Genomic DNA, 22,382 nt, shown 5'->3' with positions numbered 1-22,382 from the left:
GCTAATAGGTGAAAAATACCTTAAATCGGGAGGTACGGCTATATGGGGGCTATACCAAAACATGGACCCAGGGACTCCATGTTTAATACCGGTAATACTATTGATATAAGAAAGTTTTGAGCCAAATTTCGTCAACCTACGTTAAGTGGTTTGACAGTTAAAGAGTTTTTACCCAACACTTGGGTTTTACAATACTTTAAACCAGTGGGTAAATACTTGGGTAAATACCCGAGTATTTACCCACTGGTTTAAAGTATTGTAAAACTATCCATTTTGAAACGATTTCATAACCTAAACCCAGAAATAGGGTCTTAGATGTTGTATTGGCGATTCAATATAGTAAATACCCAAATAAATACCCACAAATGGGTATTTACCCGGTATTTACCCACCGTTTGGGTATTTACCGGGTAAATATCATCTCTATACAGCAGCAAACAGAGAGGATTGCAGATTTTTTCTTAGTTCGGCTTATGTAACAAATGTTCTGTAAAAGGCCAGCTAAGTAAGTAAGTAAGGATGTTGAAGAGATGGTACGAAGATCTGTCTTTTTTCCACCTGAAATTTTTCGTTATAGGTCCACACCTTCATATAGCCTTCATAGTTAAGTTTGGATATTCTGCTCTTGTAAAAATTACGAGGAAGAGTTTAGTACTTTATTCAACAGTTTACTTCAAAACAGTTCGTGGTGGAGGGTATAAAAGTTCGGCCCGTTCTTACTTGTTCCTTTTCAATTTGTTGAATTGTGTGTGCTCTTTGGCTTGTTGCTGCTGCGGTCATCGACTATGCTCACTATAAGCAATATCATGGGCTTTTGTTCTCTTGATATATTTAACACAATATCAGCAAAATTTAGCCTTTAATTGTGATGGTGTCCGATTCTGCTAAAAAATCTTAACGAACATTAATTATAGAGTTAGCTTTAATTATTTTTAACAGATCATATTGAATGAGGCCATCAGTTGATTATTAGGAAAAACCCCACTTTTGTAAACAACACAAAAATTATAAAGACATTAAAATGCATACATGAGTACATATGCGTTTATGTACATAATGCATTAATAATAATCGAGTACAAAAGCAGATTCATTTTTTGAGTTTTTGAATATTATCATATTTGACCTCCATAAAGGTATATGTAAATAAAAACATTGAATTAATTCTCCGGCTAGTCGAAATTATTGTTAAAGCTGGAACTATGGAAAAATACCAAGCATATTTTGCAGTTATATTTCTGGCATTACAGGTAAGAATTAAGAAATTGAAACATTTCGAATAATTAACAGGGCATTCTTTAAATTATATTTGTCTAATATTGCTTTTTATTGCAGCTTATATCTGGAGCCCGCTATTTGAAGCTGAGAAAAATTGATTGCTTTACAAATGCAAAATACATTCGTAATCACAGCTGCAGCATTAAGGCTATCAATCGTTATAAGGCCGTTGCTAATATGGATTTTGATTTTAAAATTCCATATCGAAATATGACTGTAACTATTATATCTAAATGCTTTTATTGAACTTTTTTTTATTATCATCGTTCATTTTTAAAGGTGAACTTTGCACTATACAATCAAAATGATGCCGGACGCTTTGTTCCACATCTTGTAAATGTAACAGCAAATGTATGTCTTATGTATAAGAAAACATCGTTTGGTGTCTATGCAAATATTTTCAAAAAGTTGTTAGCTGCTTATACTTCCATAAATCATTCCTGTCCATATAATGTAAGATTTTATAACACATTTCTCTTCATACTAAACAGCGTTTCTTATAAATTATTTTCCACAGGAACCCATTGTCGTGAGAAACTTTTTCTTCGATCCCAATGAATATCCAGTACCAGTTCTGTATACATCATATAAATATGTGTGTATATTTTACGATGGTTATCCCTTGGAGAAAGTTGCATCTATAAGCCTTTTTACTGATTATATAGAGACCAGAGATAGAAAATATTAAAAATTATACATGGAAGGCCTATTTTACACAAAAGACATGGAGTGAGAGTCTCTTCCAAATAGTATTTTATATCAGGCTAAAGTGGCACGTTGTATAATATCTTTTTGTTCTGTATTCAATCTAAAAAATAAATAACTATGGTGGGTTTTTGGAAGCAATTATTATTTTTAATGTTTGGGTAAAGTATGCAATCCGTGTGGAGTTATTATTTTGTTCATTTTTTTTCTCCCATCGGACGCCTCCCCAGGTGGTGGATAGGGGAACGCTCATCAGATATGGCGGGTACCGCAAAAATAAAATATGCGGGGCGAACCAAAAAAAAAAAAAGGAAAACAAAGGCAGCGTCTGATCAACAGTTGGCGGCAGCAAACAGCGTCTGAATTCCAGGAGGAGCGGCTGAATTGAAGAAGGAAAACTACAAACCCTTTAGAAGGCAACGGGAAACCACTAAAGTAACATCCCTAGAAAATCATACAAATGCAATGGATATAAGAAATAACACACGGCCCTCAGTCTCCGGCCAATCGAGGGTGCTAAGAATCCCCGGAGGTAAAAATAAAACAAACATAAATATCGGAACTTGGAATGTAAGAAGTCTTTACGAACCAGGAAAACTAAACAATACCATACACGAAATGAAAAGAATGAAGATAGATATACTAGGAATCAGTGAAACATGGTGGACCGAAAGTGGCGAATTTAGATCACAGAATACGAAAGTATATCATTCGGGAAACAACGAGGGTGTTCACAGGAGAGGTGTTGCAATCATTGTAGAGAATAAAATAGCCGATTGTGTAAATGGATACATCCCATTATCGGAAAGAGTGATGATGATAAAAATATGTGCCAAACCACTTAATATAAATATTATCCAGGTCTATGCACCTACGTGTGATGCAAATAACGATGAAATAGAAACATTTTACAACGATGTTGAACAACTTATGAAAATGACAAAGCCACATGAGATCACGATTATCCAAGGAGATTTCAACGCCAAAGTGGGACAAATAGAAACAACCGATGTTACGGGAAAATTCGGACTAGGCACCAGAAATGAAAGAGGGGACAGGCTTATACAATTTTGCCAAGAGCACAAAATGAAAATAGCCAATACTCTATTCTGCCATCACCAAAGACGACTGTATACATGGAGATCGCCACAAGACAGTAGAGAAAATCCTGTTAGAAATCAAATCGACTATATAATAATAAATCGACGATACTGTTCTTGTGTTTTGAAATGCTCCACATATCCCGGAGCTGACGTCCCCTCCGACCATAACCTCCTATTATGTAAAATTCGCATAAAGTTGGGAATGCCGAGAAAAAAGAACCAAAAAAGCAAACCTGATGTAGAAAAACTGAAGGACCCATCAATAAAACAAAGGGTAAAAGAATATATGAACACCGAACTTAACAGTGTCAACAGAGAATACACTGAAGATTTGTGGGACAAAATGAAAACAATTTTTAAAACAACCACAAATATCCTAGGAACAAAAGCAAACCAAAAGGAAGAATCCTGGATCACAGCAGAGATTCTAGAACTCCGCGAAAAACGAAAAATATACAAAAACAGCAACTACGAAACTTATTGGGAAATAAACCAAGAAATTAAAAACGCCATAAGAGCTGCAAAGAACGCCCAGTTAAACAAACAATGCGAAGAAATTGAAAAATTACAGAGATTACATGACGACTTCAACTTACACAAAAAATTAAAAGAAGCATCCGGAATATACCGGAAAACTCATCCCGCTCTACTCATAGATGACAACAAAAAAGCTATTTTCGAGACAGAAGAAAGAAAGTGTGTTTGGTACAAATATATTAAAACGACATTTACTGATGACGAAAGACCAGAAAATAACAGTATCACCGAATCGGACATGACAGGAAACCCGATCACCGAAGACGAAATTAAATCGGCAATCCAATCAATGAAAGATAAAAAAGCCGCCGGCCCTGATGAAGTACCCGCTGAAATTCTGAAATTAATCGAAGATAACAACATTCAGCTACTGTTGAAACTCTGCAATCATATTTATGACACAGGTCAATACCCAAATGACTGGCTAAAGTCCACGTTTATAGCTATACCAAAAAAAGCAAATGCCCGAACATGCGGTGATTACAGACTCATTAGTCTAATGTGCCATGTCCTAAAAATATTCATTAAAATACTACACAAAAGAATATACCCCAAGTGTGAGGCATATATGGGGAAGACACAATTCGGCTTTAAAGAAGGCATGGGAACGCGAGAAGCACTGTTAAGTATTCAAGTCCTTATCCAAAAATGCAGAGATGTCCAAAAAGATATTTTCTTATGTTTCGTCGACTACGAAAAAGCCTTCGACACGGTCAGGCATGAAAAATTGATGGAAATTTTGATTGATACCGGTATAGCAGAAAAGGAAATAAGATGCATAAAAAACCTTTATTGGCAGCAAACTGCAAATATTCAAGTCGATGGAGAACTTAGTGACACTGTATTAATATCCAAAGGCGTTAGACAAGGATGCATCCTTTCACCATTATTATTCAACATATATTCCAATAAAATATTTCAAGAAGCAGTAGAAAACGAACAAATTGGTGTAAGACTAAACTACTCTGAAGTAATAAATAATATACGATACGCTGACGACACAACATTAATTGCCAGTAGCCTACATGGCCTACAGAGACTAGTTACCTTACTCAATGAAAAAAGCGAATTTTACGGTCTAAAAATAAATATTAAGAAGACGAAATATATGGTAATAAGTAGGAGAAATAACCAAAACAGCACATCGCTCATAATAAAAAATGATGAAATAGAACGGGTAAGGAACTTTAAATACCTCGGGGTCCTCATAAATGACCAATGGGATGCGTCAAAGGAAATAATGTGCCGAATTGAAGTAGCCAGACAAACTTTTTTCAAATATTATAAAACATTAACAAGTCATGACATCAACATTGCAACGAAGATGCGACTTATTAAATGCTACATATGGTCCACTTTACTTTATGCTGCCGAAACATGGACATTAAAATCAACGGACGAAAATAAATTGAACGCGTTTGAAATATGGATTTATCGCAGAACTCTAAAAATTCCATGGACAGAGCGTGTACCAAATGAAGAAGTGCTACGAAGAATGCACACAGAACGACAGCTGCTTGCCACCATAAAAAACAGGAAAACATCTTATTTCGGACACATAATGAGAAACGAAAAATACTCAATCATCCAGAACATAATAAAATGCCAAATTGAGGGAAAAAGGCCAAGAGGAAGAAGAGAAATGTCATGGATAAAAAATATTCTAGATTGGACAAATACGCCAGATGAGAACAACCTTATAAATGCTGCGAGGAATAGAGAACTCACCATTGCAGAATAAATTTACACAATAGATATTAAATATACATCTAAAATATTCAATTTGTAATTGTATGATCGCCAAAATCCGAATACGGATCGGCAAATAAAGAAGAAGAAAGTATGCAATTCGCTCTCTATTTGTTGTTCCACACCTAATTAAAGGAGAATGACTAATTGTGGTGGCTAATTCAAGTTATTTGTCTCGTGTCTCAGTGTGTAATGGCAGGGGGCACAGTGACCTTACTGTGAGAATGCACACAATCTCAATTGTGGTGAGTTTCAATCCCACAAAACAATTTTTGCTGATGGTTCTGATATTAGATTCTTTTACGAGGTTTTCCAAAACTTTGTCAGAATATTTACGGATTTCTCAAAATTTCCCTTAGAAACTGAACAGATTTTCCGCAAAAATTCTTTTAAGAATTTCTGCACACTTTCCTGTGCTTGTTTTCGAAAAAGGTTCCGAGTAATCTGCACATACTGATGTACACGCCTGCACGTTGTCGTAACAACAGAGAATAACAAATCCAAATGAGAGCCATGTCAGCCGTTGTTTAACAAAGGGACATTACTCTCCCAACAATTCTCTCTCGCTTATTTTGGACACCAGTGCTCTAATGGGAAATTTTGATTAGTTTCTCTTTCTCGCGAACAACTTTGGCGAACTTTTGTTGGGAGTTGGTTTAAAGCAGAATGCGGCACCTCTTTACTCAATACAATTAAATAGGTAGAAACAACGGCGAATTGCTACAACAAAGCAACTTTTTTTGTAATGTAAACTTTCAAAATTTTCGCCAAATGGACTCTTGTTGTCTCTTTTTATCGCTTGTGTTTGTCTATAAAGTGAACACATGCTATCTCTTACTTACCGAAACATATGTTTTTTGTTTTGATTTTACATGGCGAATTCCTAGTTTTTTGACGTTTTAGATTCGATCAGCTGGGCTGAGGCATCTACCTATGGTACAATTACAAAGGTAAAATAAACACAATAGTGTAAAAAATACATGAGTCTCTCGCAATTTGCCCTCCTTTGATCTGAAGAGTGAATTAACGCTATAAAGAAGATCTGTGGTGAGAGTAACGTTGAAACTCACCACAATTGATATTGTGTGTGTCCACACAGAAAAATCAAAGTGCGGCCTGGTGACGAGCTACGATTTAAAGCAGCGTCAGGCGAAAGGGCGCCCACGTGCGCTCATTTAACGTTGCTCTCTCCACACACACACAATTCAACCCATTGAAAAAGCATGCACTCACACAATGACACCACGTAAAGTATGCAATAGAAAATTATAGTGCCTGACGCTGATTTAAAGCAGTGTTAATCACAACAGGACTCGCGAGCCGTGTCTATGTGAACACAGACAATCTCAATTGTGGTGCGTTTGAACGTTGCTCTCACCACCGATCATGAGGGCAATACCAAAACATGGACCTACATATGTTGACAATTTATATACAGGGCTATAAAAAAACATAGACCTATGTTGCTAGTTTTTTGTGGAGATGTTGTGTGACCACTGGGAACATGGTAGTTCGGTCGCAAAATGTAGCTACAATCTTCAAAATACCGAAAATCTGGAGGTACTGTTATGCTTGCTGTTCCAAAACGCGGACCTATATTTACAGTTTTTGAAGGAGGTATTTTGTGAATACTTGAAACCTCAAACGTTAAGAAATATTTGATAATCAAATATTGTAGCTAAAATCCTCAAACTACCGAAAATTGGAGGTACCGCTATATGGGGGCTATACCAAAACATGGACCTATGTTGAAAGTTTTAAATGGATATGTTTTTTGATCACTAGGAATCTCAACTGTCAAAAAACAGGTAGTTCGGTCAAATATTGTAGCTAAAATCCTCAAAATACCGAAATCGGGAGGTACCGTTATATGGGGTCTATACCAAAACATGGACCAAAGTTGACGGTTTTTGGGGGAGATGTTTTGCGGTCACCGAGAAACTAAATCAATTGCAGGTAGTTTGGTCAAAAAATGTAGTTAAAATCCTTAATGGGCCTATGTTGACTGTGTCTGGTGGAGATATTTTGTGACCACTAGGAACCGCAAAGAACGGCGTTAAGTTCGGATGGCCCGAATTTTTGTACCCCCACCTCGAACTGTATTGAAGTGAATAAAAACAATAAGATCCTCTTATTGCATGGAGCGTCATCGTAATTACTTCCAAAACATGGATCATTATTTACAATTTTCTGAATTGAGCTTTTGAACTCCTGGCAACACACAATATTAAATTACAGTAATCATGGTTAGAAAAATTTACAAAAAAAAAAAACTATCGAAATACTTAAAATATGAAGACGTGGAGAAATATCGAAACATTTTCTTTGAAAACTTATATACACTCACCGAAGATTTAGTACCTAATATCAGCTGTTTCGGTGGAATATTGAGGCCACAATACATGTCGAAAATCGGGAAGTACCGTTCTATAGGGGCTATATGAAGATGAGGACATATACTGAGAAATTTCAGGTGGAAAATTGTATACCCCCAAAGAAGACTAGCTATCACTAGCTTTCAGCTATTTCGGTGTGTTACTGAGGCTAAAACCTTCAAAATACCGACAATCGAGGGCTATATGTTATATGGGGCTATATGAAAATGTGGACCTATACCAACAACTTTTAGGTGGAAAGTTTTATACTCCCAACGAAGCCTAAAACCAAATTTCACCTATTTTGGTGTGTTAATAAGGTTAAAACCTTCAAAATACCGAAGTCCGGGAGGTACCGTTCTATGGGGGTTTATTTAAGGCGTGGACCTATACCAACAATATTTAAGTGGAAAGTTTTTGACCCTCAACGAAGACTTTATAGCAAATTTCAATCATTTCTGTGAAAAATTGAGGCCACGCCTTCAAAATACAGAAAGTCCGAAAGTGCTGTTCTATGGGGGCTATATGAAGGCGTGGATTTATACCGCCCAATCAGGTGAACCTGTACCAACAACATTCAGGTGGAGAGTGTTATACCCCCAACAAAGACTTAATACCAAATTTTAGCCATGTCGGTGGGAAATTAAGTCCACAAATATGAAAATACAGAAAGTTCGAAGGTAGTGTTCTATGGGGGGCTATATGATGGCCTGGACTATTAAATTTCAGACATTTCGGAGGGAAATTAAGGACGCAACTTTAAATATACCGAAAATCGGCAGGTACCTTTCTATGGGGGCTATATGAATGCATGGACATATACCGACAAGTTTCAGGTCGAAAGTTTTGTACCCCGAACGAAGACTGAATGCAACATTTCAGCCATTTCGGTCGAAAATTGAAGCCATAACCTTCATAATACAGTAAGTCCGGAGGTACCGCTCTATTGGAGCTATATGAAAGCGTTGACCTATACTGACAAATTTCGGGTGAACAAAATTGTAAATTGTAATGAGGCAAGAACCTTCAAAATACCGAAAATTGGTAGGTACCATTCTATGGGGGCTATATCAAAACGTTGACCGATATGGCCCACTTTCAATACCAAACATCCTAGGAGTAATAGAAACGCCTATATCAAATTACAACGATCTATCTTAAAAATTACGAGCTGTATATTGATTTCAATAGGCGGACTGTCGGACAGACTGGAAAGAATATTCATATTCGTCTCCTACGAATATTTCGGTATGTTAAAAACGGAATGACAAATTTAATTGTACCCTCCCTATTATGATAGAGGGTATAAAAACGGGGGTAAGAGTCGACACGTTTTGTAGGCTATGATGGACTTTAAGCGTTCCTTTGGCTTTTTGTTTGTCATAAGTTCTTATTCGCCTTTAGAACTACGATGCATTTATCAATTTTTTATTGGAAGGGGTCGTCCACTACAGCACGTACGAAACGTGCAGCTATAAGAACATTTTGTTATGAACCAAGTCATAAATTTTATACCCTCCGCCATATAATAATCTGAACTAAAATGGAATAATTATTTTTAGGTGGAGAAGTTTTTCGACCGCGGATATTCAAAATCCCTAAATTAGGTCAGGAAATGTATCTAAAAGTTCCTTCAATAAGGCGGGTACCTTTATATGGGGTTACATGGACCTATGTTGACAATTTTTGGTGGAGAAGTTTTGTGACCACTGGGAACATCAAATGTCAAATTTCAGAAAATTTGGTCACAGAGATATCGTTTTTGTATAGCCCCAATATAACGGTACCGCCCGATTTGAAGTATTTTGAGGATTTTAACATATAAAATTCCCAGTGGTCACAAAACACCTCCAACAAAAATTATCAACGTAGGTCAATGCTTTAGTATTGCCTTTTGTACCTTTTGATTTTTGACCAAACAACTTGTGATTTGACACTTGAGGTTGAAAATTGTATGGGTACGTTTTTATCTCTAAATATGTACAATAAAGTCATGACTTTACCACATTTTTTTCAAAAATGATTTCCTGTAACACTGATGATTGAGCTTTTCCCTATTTATCACTAAATTAACGTCTATTCTATCGAAATCGATTTAAAATAAATATTTTTTTTTTTTTTAATTTATGAAATGGAAGAAAAAGATCTCAAAAAAATTGTTTGTTGGACGAATGAATAAACTTAAGCCTATTAATAACTAAAATAGCGTTTATTCCATTCAAATATTGAAAAAGCTCAAAAAACACTTAGAAAAAAATTAGATTTTTATTTTTTATCTGCTTACAGTGGCTTCAGAAAATGCCCATTATTCTATTAAATTCAAATTTTTAAATCATTTTGTGCGTGAATAAGATTTGATGTAATCTTATGTAGTAACTCATCACGCTATGTCACCGGGATATGAGGCTGTAAAAAAGTCATACCAAAAAGTCAACCCTATATAAAAAGTTTTTACCCACTAACAACAACCCTCCAACTTATAACACTTTCAATTTGAAATTACAATCTGTGTCACTTTTATTCTTCAAAATCCATTTGAAGTAGATGTTGGCGGGTTGCATTTCTGGGGCGCCGCCACTGCTTGTAAACGATTTAACATGAACAACACTTACCTGGTGACAATTCCTCTGTAATCCCTTCAATGGTCGCCGTAAAAAGTGTCAACATGACAACTGACACAACCAACCATTGATGCTGCAAATATTGCTGACAACGTTTTTGAGTTGATTGTTGAAGGTTTCGTTGCTGTTGAGGGCGTTTAGATTGCTGCTGAGGCTGCTGCAATACGGACAATGCGTCCCTTTGCCGCCGCCGATGACAATGTTGATGGTTTGGTTTGTGTTGCTGTGGGGGTCGAAACATATCAAATGTTGTTGCAGATTTAAACATTTGCATGGTTTTATTTTTGATTTTTGTTCTCGACTGTTGCTGTGTGGTTATTGTCATGTAAAACAAGTGTTTTAATTCACAGAATCCCACTTTTTTCCACTTCGTTGTGTTGTCAAGTTTTCGTTTGTCTTTTTCTTTTCGCAGCGTTTTGGTCTATTTTGGTGTGAAATAGATTACAACGGTTCTTTCGTTTAAAACAAATTTTGAAAAATAAATTACAGGGCAGATTTTAACCTGAAAATAAAATAATAATATACGTTATATAGAATGGTATAAAAGATAAATTGTATTGACAAATTTTAAGAAAATTAAGAAAAACAAGTAAAAAGGTATCAGTCGGCTTTGCCGACAGAGTATACCCTCAGCCTATGTGAATTGAAACATTCATCTACGGACAGATCGAATATATTTAGAGTCTTTTCTGCATTTTGTATATTTTGGAAGTGGACATCTGGTCGTTTCAGTGGGTCATCTTACAAATTTTGGACCTGTATGTCAGGAAGCATGAATTTGTCCATAAAAACATAATATCGCTGTAAACAGGACAGGAACAGGACAACGAACAGCATCGGTATACATGCATACTGCACTTAGACAAAAATGTTGAACTTTTGTGGGGGAGGTTCCCTAAGGAGGGGACCGATATGGACCATTTTAGAAGAAAAACTAAATTTGAACAAAATATTAGGAGATCCAAAGTTTGGACCAAATTGGTTGCCCCGTTCAAGAGATATCGTGCATTCCATTTTAGTGACATTTTTTAAAATATTTGGGGAAGTTCCGGAAGTTGTGGGCCGGTATTGCACATCTTCGAACTGAAACTTAGTTTGGACAAAATATGACGAAGGCAAATCGGTTGATCAGTTCGAGAGTTATCCTGCAATCCAGCCACTACATATGGTGCTATAGGGGGCTGTTTTCTCAAAGTATGAATTTGCCCCTGGAAACGCTTTTGCCGTCGTAAATGAGGCAGCGAATGCATGTTGCTTCAATAAAAATCAAAGAAATTCGAGCGCAGGTCTTGAAGTGAACTTATCCGAAATTTTGTGTGGGAGGTACTTGAAGGTGTGGACAAATATAGACCATATTTGAACCTGATCTATACCTGGTAGATATATTAGGATGTGTAAAGTATGGACCCAAATCGGTCACTCCCTTCAAGAGTTATCGTGCGCACAATATTTCCGAACATTTTTGATCTTTTGTGGAAGAGGTACCTGAAGGAGTAGGCATATAGGATTTATCTTCGTACTGAAATTAAGTTTAAGCAAAATATTACGAAGATAAAATTTTGGACCGAATCGACAGATCCGTTCTAGAGTTACCTTGCGCTCCAACGGTGTTATAGGTCTTTTTTGCACATTTCAGGCTATTTTCTCAGGAAGTATGGACTTGCAGCAGTTCCTAAAGTTAACTTATCAGAAATTTTGTGTGGGAGGTACCTGAAGAAGTGGGCCATAGTGGGTCCATATTGGAACCTCATCTAAGCCTGGTAGACATTGCATGCAAAGTATGGACCAAATCGGTTACTCCCTTCAAGAGTTATCGTGCGCACAAATTTTCCGAATATTTTCGAACTTTTGTGGGGGAGGTACCAGAAGGAGTTGACCGATATAACCCATCTTCGAACTTAAAATAAGTTTGACCAAATCGGTTCTAAAGAAAAGATGTAACACACAATACTTCTGACGTCTATATAATGCGGTTTCTCCCTGCGAGGGTATCTTACGTACTATCCAGTTTAATTGGTGCCGGCTGGCGTTTTTGGAACTTTTGGGCCATTATCTCAAGAAGAAAGGACTTGCCCCTGAAAAAAACATGTACCGTCGTAATGGGGAGAACGAATACAAGTTGCTACAATAAAAACCAAATGGATAATTTGGACCGATTTGGCTGATCCGATCGAGAGTTATCATGCGCTCCAGCCACTACACATGGTACCTTTCGGACTATTTTCTCAGTAAGTATTGACTTTCCCTCGAAAAAAGTGTACTGTCGTAATGGAGGCAGCGAATACAAGTTGCTACAAAAAGAAGCAAAAGGATTTGAGAGCACACACAGAGAAGAGATATTGTAGGGGCAATCATATTCTAAGAACAAAATAGTGTATTGTAAAAATCTGAAAATATATATTGTTGGTAGTACAACAATATATTTTGTGTCATTATGGTGTCTGACACAAAATATATGGTTGACACAAAATGCTGGTTGCTGCGCCAGAACATCGCCGAGTGTGTCCAACTTCGTCGTTCGATTCTTTGTCGTCGTCGGAATATGAAACGCCCCCGCAGCCTCTCCAACAACAGCAAACGCAGCATCTAACACCTCAAGTTTTTTTTTTCAACAGCCAAGAAAAGCTTCAGTCCTGCAATTCAATTGCAATGGTCTCCGCAATAAGGTCATCGAAATTAAGGACGTTATGAGTCGGAAAATATCATGGTCGCCGCGACCCAGGAAACAAAGATCACAGCCACCTGTTTGCAACGTTGTGATGATTACAATGTTTTGCGAAAAGATCGCACAAGAAGTGGAGGAGGAGGACTAGCCTTCCTAATACACCAGCCTGTCCAGTAAAGACCTATCTCGCTTGAGCTTGACTTTAGTGATCCATATGTGGAATATATGGTGGTATTTCCGAGGTAGAGCTAATTAACGTGTACATGCCGTCTGGTGCTATGGGACTTAAATGCCCATCATGAGCTTTGGCAATCCGTCCTAGGTAATGACCAGGGGTATACAGCGCTGGACGAGCAAATTGATAGCTCCACGTTTTGCACGGTGAATGAAGACGCTCATACGAGGATTTGAGGACATTACCACAGCTCGCCAAATATCACTTTTGTGCAACCAGGTCTGATATATTATGTATCCTGGCAACCAGTTATTTCTTTTGCCACAGACCACCTTCCTATTATCGTCTCCGTAATTGAGAAGGGGTCAGATAATTTACCAATCACTTCACCTCAGAGAGCTGCCCATTCCCTCAGATCCTCGAGTAGCTGAGAGAACATACCTTCTGGTAGAATACCCGAAATAAGACCAAATATCCCAGCAGATGCGACGGGACTAGCAAATGAGCGTGATGAGCTTCGTCGTACGAACCCTGAAGACCCAAGAGTTAGAGAGCTTACGCTTGAAGTCAACAGGCTGGTAGGCGAACATAAGCGGAAAAAGTGGCTAGACCACCTGAATCAATGCGACATTGGTACAGGATTAAATATATTGTGGGCAACAGTTAAATCACTCTCGAATTCGGGAAAGAATGATGACAGAACGGCTGTTCCTTTCACCGGCGTAACAGTAACTGACCCAAAGAGAAGCGCGAGTTATTTTAACCGGCAGTGTATAGAGCACCCCGAGGGTGATAGAGCAAAGAGGAGTTTGGTACGGAACACAGTGGTTACGCCCGTGGAAAAAAATCGAAAAATTGATGGCGACAAATTTGATTGCGATTGAAATAAATATTCTCTAAGCATATCAAATTTTTAACATCCAGCATTTTTTTTTTGTAAATTTACAGCGGTTATATGCCAAGTTAAGTCGAAGATGTTGTGATTTGTATGTGACGTCTTAAAAACGAAAAATACATCCGCAAAGCATTCGTAGGTTTTGAGTAAAATTATAAAAAATGGAGAGGTAAATGTGCAATTTTCAAAATGAGACTTATAGGTGATAACATTGACAAAGTTTTAACGAAAAAGCAAATTCATATTTCGTTTTCTAACTTCATTAAAAATAATTTCTTTATAAATGCATTTTTCTTTTATTTCTAATATAATTAACACCGCGAAATATTCGTCGGAGACCCCCAATGTGGTAAACCAATCTGCATATCTCGGCGAGATAAAGTGATGTTGAGATGTGTGTCCGTCAGTGTGTCCGTCTGTCCATTATAAATTGTAATCAAACTCCAGGCCGCAATTATGGACCGATCGTCACGAAATTTGGTATGGAGGTCGGTTTCACATCATAATAGATCGCTATTTTAATTGGTGATGATCGTGAAATATTTAGCGGGCGAAATGGACCAAAAACCTAATTTTTATCCGCTTTTGTAGCTCTCTGTAGGTCGCACTAATAGTCTGATCGCCTCAAAATTTTAAATAAGGTAGGAGTATATGACGGAGAAGCTTGCAATTTGAAATGAACCAAAACTTTTGTGTGAAAATGGTGAAAATTTTTAATATACTGCTTATGTCTTTATTCCTGGAAGAGATATTCCGTGCAAGTAAGCTACACTTGGAAGACGATCTCTTGACCTTTCCATTAATGTTAATTATGTTGGTATACGTGCTCAGATAACAGAGTTACAGCCTAATATATCCAGTTATTTGTTTGTAATGTAATCAGAATCACGCTAGAGGTCACAACTATAGATCAATAGTCAAGTAATTTTGCACGATGTAAGAGTTTAGGTCTAAGAACATGCCTACAATTTTGAATGATGCTAGTGGGTTAAATGGGCCATTACATTTTTATGAAAAATATAAAAATGTTATTTTTGGTCCATATTGTAATACCTGAATGGCATATACCGGCAAGGTAGCCTATATATAGAAAAATAAATACTGACATTTCCCCTGATGCAACTTGCAATAATGTGTCTGCTAGATAACGGGCCTACTGCCTAATATATAGTGGGTTTTGTGTAGAGAACCACAATTTCCTCCCATACTACATTTTCCGAAATGCCATTTCTTGAATAGGATCGTTGTTTTTGATCGTAGAAGCTTGAACATGTATTTTAGCTTAATATATCAGTTTACGTCAAACAACGAATTTCGATTTTCATGTCGGTTACGTCTTCGGGCATTTATGGTGACGATATACAAAGTTCGACCAAAGATGTCCCTCATCGAAATAATGGTTTTAAACCCCAAGTATGGTTGGACGAAATTCGTTTCAGACAATTTGGAGCCTATATAGCCCTGTCCGTTCATCTGTCTCTCTTACTGACAAATATCAGAGATATGGCAAATTGCTTTGTATATATATTTATTTATATTAGATGCATTTCAAAAAGGAACCTGATATTTGAAGACAATTTAAAGATGTACCAGGAGATGCTAATCAATGTGAAAATTCACAATTTTGGCATATTGTTTAGAAATGTATAATTTATATAATTGTTCCACAAATATCCCAGGAGTGATAAGTGCGGCTTATCTTATATCAATGGATTAATGTTATGTCATTGATATGTGACGTAGTTTTTATCGCCGAATCCAAAAGGCGTGTCCTAAGTTGCCACTTGTAGAGAAGTTTTTTATGGCTGAAATACTCAGGAAATATCGCCATCATTGCATTACCACCGTTGAAAATTTGATGTGGCCAGGCTTGGGAATCGAACCCGGACATTCAGCGTGCAAAGTGGTTGCACATAGCTAATGCCTAGAGGTTGTGGTGTAGGGTATCACATGGTCGGCCCCGTCCGACTATAGCCTTTGCTTACTTGTTTTTATTGCAGGGGATAGTCTCTAGTTTACTATTAAAAAAAGTCCAGCTGTCCCCATCCGCCATCCGCTAAGTTATTCTCTTATACCACTCCTGTAAAATCGTCAAAATTCCGAAAATCGGGCGGTACGTTTATATGGGAGCTATACTTAAACATGGACCCATACTGAACATTTTTTGCAAGGAGGTATTTTGCTCACTCAGAACGCAAAATGCAAAATTAGAGCCAAATCGGTTGGAAAATGTTAGTAAAATCGTCAAATTTTCGAAAATCGGGAGGCACGTTTATATGGTGGCTATACCTAAACGTAGACCGATATTGACCATTTTTTGCATGGAAGTATTTGGTTCACTCAAAACTCAAATTACAGCCAAATCAGTTGGAAAATTTCGCTAAATCTGAGGGTACATTTATATGGGGGCTATACCTAAACGTGAACCTATATTGAATATTTTTAGCAAGGAGGTAGTTTATTCACTCAGAACTCAAAATGCAAAATAACATCCAAATCGGTTGGTAAATTTTGGCCAAAATACCAAAAATCGGCCGGTACCTGTCTATGGGACCTACATCCACCAAAACTGGTTTTCTATCTTTTTGGCTTGTTAGCTCGATTAGAACTAATTTTGGCACTCTTTTCCATACAAGTGGGACCACTGTGCGGAGTTGAGTATTTAATAAGTGTTCTCAACCTACCGTTAGCCGCCCACCAGAAGCCTGGAAAGGTGGTCCCGCTACTGAAGACTGGCAAGGATGCCAGAAAAGGTGAATCGTACAGGACGACTTCACTCCTGTCGCCATTAGCAAAGATCCCAGAGACACTACTCCTCCTCATGATGAGAAGCTGTTTTCCAGTTGACCAACATCAACATGGATTTCGGAAACATCATTAGATACCATATCCCCACATATCAGTAGAGGACTGAATTAGAACAGGCAGTACGACCGAAGAGTCATGGTGACTCGTGACCAATCAAAGGCTCTTCGATACCGTCAACCATGCCATGTTCTTGGAGGATATAGAGAAGACTATTCTTCAGCCGTGCTTGAAACGTTGGGTGATCAACTATATGAGTGGACGCCAATAGTTTGTGGAATTGAGAAACAAGAAGCCCAAAACCCGTAGAGTGAAACAGGGAGTTACCCTAGGATGGGTGATATCTCCGGAACTTTTTAGCATCTACCTTTCTGAAATTCCACAACCTCCAGACGGCATAGATATCGTAATGTATGCGGATGATTGTACGATATTGGCGTCTGTCCTATCGTCGATGACATATGTATGTGATAGGCTAAATGTATACATAGCTGACCTAGTAAAGTTCCATCCATAGAAACAGAAGAACGCCAGCTGCCAAGGCAAATACGAGTTGTTTTAGCCCAATTAAGATCCGGACGAGAAAGTGGACACAGACCTCCCCGTGGTGTCACCTGGGGAACTGCCTTTAACACCCGTTAAAGGTAGTGAGCTAACATGTGCCTCGCGTTCAGCCATAAGAACGTTAAAAACTTGGGTTTGGGCGTCGGATTAGTAACCCTCCCCTAAAAAAAACAGACTACTATGAACAAACGAAAGAAGAGAAAAACAAATCAGTCAAAAGTTGACGACCCCCGCAAACGTTTTAAGGACCATGATCTGCGAATCTGCACCTGGAATATTCGCACTCTTTATAGAGAAGGTGCAGTTTACGCATTGGCAGATGTACTTGAAAAGTACAAGGCCGACATTACTGGCATACAGGAAATACGATGGAACGGGAAAGGCGTCACAACAACACCTAAAGCTGACGCACTGTATTATAGCTGCCATGACACAAAGCATGAGTTTGGTTGCGGATTTATAGTTAGTCGGAGGTTAAAACATCTGGTCTCCAGCTTCACCCCAATGAATGAAAGACTCGCTGCAATTTGATTAACAGGAAAATTCTTCAACATCAGTTTTATTTGCGCTCATGCTCCCACTGAAGACAAGGACGAACAGATGAACGATATATTTTACGAGCGCTTAGAATAAACTTATGACCGTTGCCCTGCCCATGACATTAAAATTATACTAGGCGATTTTAATGCCAAAATTGGGAAGGAAAATATCTTTGGCTCAGCTGTCGGGAAATTCAGTCTCCACAGTGAAACATCTGACAATGGTATGAGGCTGATAGACTTTGCAGCTGCAAGAAACATGGTAGTTAGCAGTACCAGATTTAAGCATCTCGATATTCATAAGGGCACCTGGCTGTCGCCAGATCAAAGAAATCAAATTGATCACGTTGTGATAGATGGAAGACATGCATCAAGCGTGTTGGATGTACGATCGTTCCGAGGTGCAAACATAGAGTCGGACCACTACCTTGATGCAGCAAAGGTACGTACCAGAATAAAAGTAGCAAACAAAGTGCGAACAGACACAACACGGAAGTTGGACATCGGTAAGCTGCAATCACAACAGATAGTCACAGCATATTCCACTCAACTGGCCCAACTGCTTAATCAAAGCACTCCTCGTCCCGATAACATATCAGGACAATGGCAAAGCATTGCCCACTCCATGCAAACAGCCGCAAAATCAGTACTTGGATACCAGAGACCTCCACCAAGGAATCCATGGTATGACCAGGAGTGTCGTGCTGCTACCGAAGAGAAAAATGCGGCAAAGCATTGCCCACTCCATGCAAACAGCCGCAAAATCAGTACTTGGATACCAGAGACCTCCACGTAGGAATCCATGGTATGACCAGGAGTGTCGTGCTGCTACCGAAGAGAAAAATGGGGCTGATAGGGATACTTACAATCAGTAGCAAAGCGTAGCGCACGAGAGAGGTATCGGGAGAAAAGGAGAGAGAAGAAACGTCTTTTCCGCGGAAAAAGAGAGTGTAAACAAATCGGGATGTACAGGAGACAGAATGAAGTCCGAAAATTCTACCAAAGAGTGAAACATCATACTGAAGGCTTTGGAACTTGCACATCCTTCAGTAGAGAGAGTAACGGACACAGATAGTGTGCTAAGGATATTGAAGGAGCATTTTTCCAAACTGTTGGTATCCAATAGTAACGAAGTCGACGAAGATACCACAGATTCAATCCCAGAAGATGGTATTGAATGTATACCACCCGGCCAAGATGAGGTAAAGACAGCAATAAACCGGCTGAAGAATAATAAGGCAGCAGGAGCTGATGGCCTACCAGCCGAGCTGTTAAAAAACCGGAGGCGACACGCTGATAAAGTGTATGCATCAGCTAGTTAGCTCCATCTAGCAAGAAGAACGCGTACCCTACAATTGGAACCTAAGCATCCTGTGTCCCGTCCATAAGAAAGGAGATAAGGCTTTATGCTCCAACTATAGGGCCATAAGTCATCTCCCTATCGCCTACAAGATAGTGTCAGGCATATTGTGCGAACGACTAAAACCCATGGTCAACGAAATAATTGAAATAAAAACCAATGCGACTTTAGACGTGGCAAGTCCACAATTGACCAGATATTAACCCTGCGGCAAATCCTGGAGAAGACCCAAGGGATGCAGATCGACACCTACCACCTTTTTGTCGATTATAAAGTAGCCTTCGACAGCCCGCTACGTTCAAAGGTATTCCAAGCAATGTCTGAATTTGGTATCCCTGCAAAGCTCATTCGGCTTTGTAAAATGACTTTGACACAAAATCTTCAGTTAAAATAGGAAAGAACCTCTTCGAAGAGTTTTGTACCAAAAGAGGTTTCAAGCAAGGAGACAGCCTTTTGTGTGATCTTTTCAACATCCTGCTAGAAAAGGTTATACGAAAGGCAAACGTCAAAAGAAGTGGCACAATCTACACCAGTAGCCACATGTTACTTGCTTATGCTGATGATACAGACATCATGGGACGATCAGTAAAAGAAGTAACCGATACCTTTATGAAGGTCGAAGGAGAATCTGCTTAAGTGGGTCTGGCGGTAAACGGCGGGAAGACCAAGTTGCGTCCATTGAGATCGAACCAACTTTTGAAGTTGGTTCCTATAATTTTGAGGTAGTAAAATACTTCGTATACCTTGGCACTGCCTTAAACACAACAAACGACATCAGTTGTGAAATAAAAATAAGAATTGTATTGGCCAACAAATGCTACTTTGGCTTAAGTAAGCACAACTCCTCAAACAAAAATAACGCTTTACAAAACACTGATACTACCCGTGCTGATGTATGGTTCCGAAGCCTGGGTACTTGCGCAAGCAGATAAGGCAGTGCTTGGCGTGTTTGAGAGAAAAATTCTTAGACAGATCTACGGACCGATCTGCGTTGACGGTGACTATCGACGTCGTATGAACCTCGAGTTGTATCTGCTATACAACGACATCAATATAGTTAAACTTATCGAGATGCAGCGATTGCGTTGGCTAGGCCATATCATAAGAATGAGCGATGATGAACCCGCTAAAAAGGCGTATAAATTCGAGCCACATGGCGGTGTACGCAGAATTGACAGGCCAAAGAATAGATTGCGCAAACAAGTGGATGAAGAGATGACAAGGCGCGGTATTCCAAAAAGCGAAGCACTAAACAGAGAGAATTGGAGATCTTTTCCTAGTTCGGTCTATGGAACAAATGTTCTGTAATGGGCCAGCTAAGTAAGTAAGTAAGATCCGGACGATGCGGCCACCTAAATTCGCATTGGGCCCGAATTGATGTCACAACACCCAACACATACCTGGCATGTGGATTGGAACCACACGGCACACTACATTTGTTTACCTGCGCAGCTAACCAAACTCATTTGTCTCGTGATTCTTTATGGATGAAACCAGTCCAGGTTGCAGAATTGTTGAGTAAGGATACAGAGGAAGCAAAACCTGATAACTGAAAGAAAACACGAACAAACATATATGCGTTGCTACAATAACAGCAACTCCTTGTCCACAAAACGTAGATTAACTGTATGCCTTCAAATGCTGTGTTTCAAATAATAATTCTAGCCATTGCATAACACAGACTCGATTTTTTCAGAATTTCCTAAATACGTACATAAGTATGTCTTATTCGAAGTAAGCAATAACTTCGTAAAATGACATATTTGCCGTAAAGAACGCAACAAAAAATCTTTCATTCAATGGTGACAGAAAAAAAACTGGCCATATTTTTGCTGCATGCAATTTGATGTGCCCTGTTAAAGACATTCATCACTTGGATGTCACAAGTGACAGATGTACTACGTTGTCCTTTTTACTTGCCCATGAACTCATCGCATTTTTTCGTTTCTTTCATTTTTTGCCCTGCCAATCAGTCTGGCCACAATATATGAGACATGTGTTTTAACAACCACCACAAACTGCAGCATCAACTACAACTGAGCCTTGAAAAGGATCCGCGACATATTTCCAATTATTGACATCAGTCTCAGAATCGGTCCTTATTTTACAGTCAAAGGACATAGCGTTGAAAATGAAAAATCATTTTTCATTCACTTTTTTAAACGGAGTAAAACGAAAACAAAAACGTAACCAAGGCCTTGACATTAAGTATTGCCTTACTCAAAACTCATAAAAATTCCGATTTTTTGCATTTTCTGCTTTCATGCAGACACACAAAGGCCGTTGGTAATGAAACAAAAAATATTTAGTCATTTTAAAGTCATTAAGATTTGTTGGCTAGCTAGCCAACAGACGATACATTATGGTGGTGTACGGATGATTAAAGACTCTCTATGTTAGCCATGTTTGAAATATCGTTAACATATTTGTTATTATTAAATAAGTATTTGTAACCCTGTCAGAGAAAAGATTTTTTTTATTTTTGAATTTGTTTTGCAATATTTTTGAAACAATAATGATCCAAGGACGCAAGTGCTTTTGACAAGATTGTTTCAGTATTTGTTCCTAAACGATATTAAACGATATTTTTGAGATACGCACATATTAAAAGAGTGTTTTCCAAAATAATATGAAAGCAGCACATTGCACAAAAGTATTAACTACGTTTGGAGGCAGGTTTAAAAAGTTACTTACAAGCGGAATATTTAGAGAGTTTAAACGAAGTAAAACGCTTAGTAAGAGTATATTTGCTTGGGCAACTAATATGTGAGGATATGAATTGGTAATGGGTATATAATATGCATTACTAGCGAAAATATTTTTTCTTACAATGATTCCGCCTTTGATATTTAAATAAAATAAACGTTATCCCAGCAAATAATTGGACTGTTCCAGAACTTCAAGAATCTATTATTTTCTACTCATTTTATCGATATCATAAAGGAAAAATTGTTATTGTTGTAAACATTTGTAGATTGTTGCATGTTCTGGAACAGACATGATGTGTTTACT

General features: G+C 38.2%; 1 protein-coding gene across 1 annotated transcript in view; it reads right to left on the bottom strand.

Moving 5' to 3' along the window:
• Sema2a (Semaphorin 2a) overlaps window positions 1–22,382 on the bottom strand; it is a 491,368-nt gene that overhangs the window by 439,483 nt on the left and 29,503 nt on the right. Inside the window, exon 2 of the mRNA XM_073957591.1 lies at window positions 10,359–10,869. Coding sequence (XP_073813692.1) covers window positions 10,359–10,692 — 334 coding nt within the window. The 5' untranslated portion in view covers window positions 10,693–10,869. The remainder of the gene's footprint in view (window positions 1–10,358; window positions 10,870–22,382) is intronic.

Source organism: Musca autumnalis, unplaced genomic scaffold, assembly GCF_047663935.1.
Source record: "Musca autumnalis isolate F117 unplaced genomic scaffold, ASM4766393v1 scaffold_5, whole genome shotgun sequence".
Lineage (NCBI taxonomy): Eukaryota > Metazoa > Arthropoda > Insecta > Diptera > Muscidae > Musca > Musca autumnalis.
This window is presented reverse-complemented; position numbering and strand designations above follow the sequence as displayed.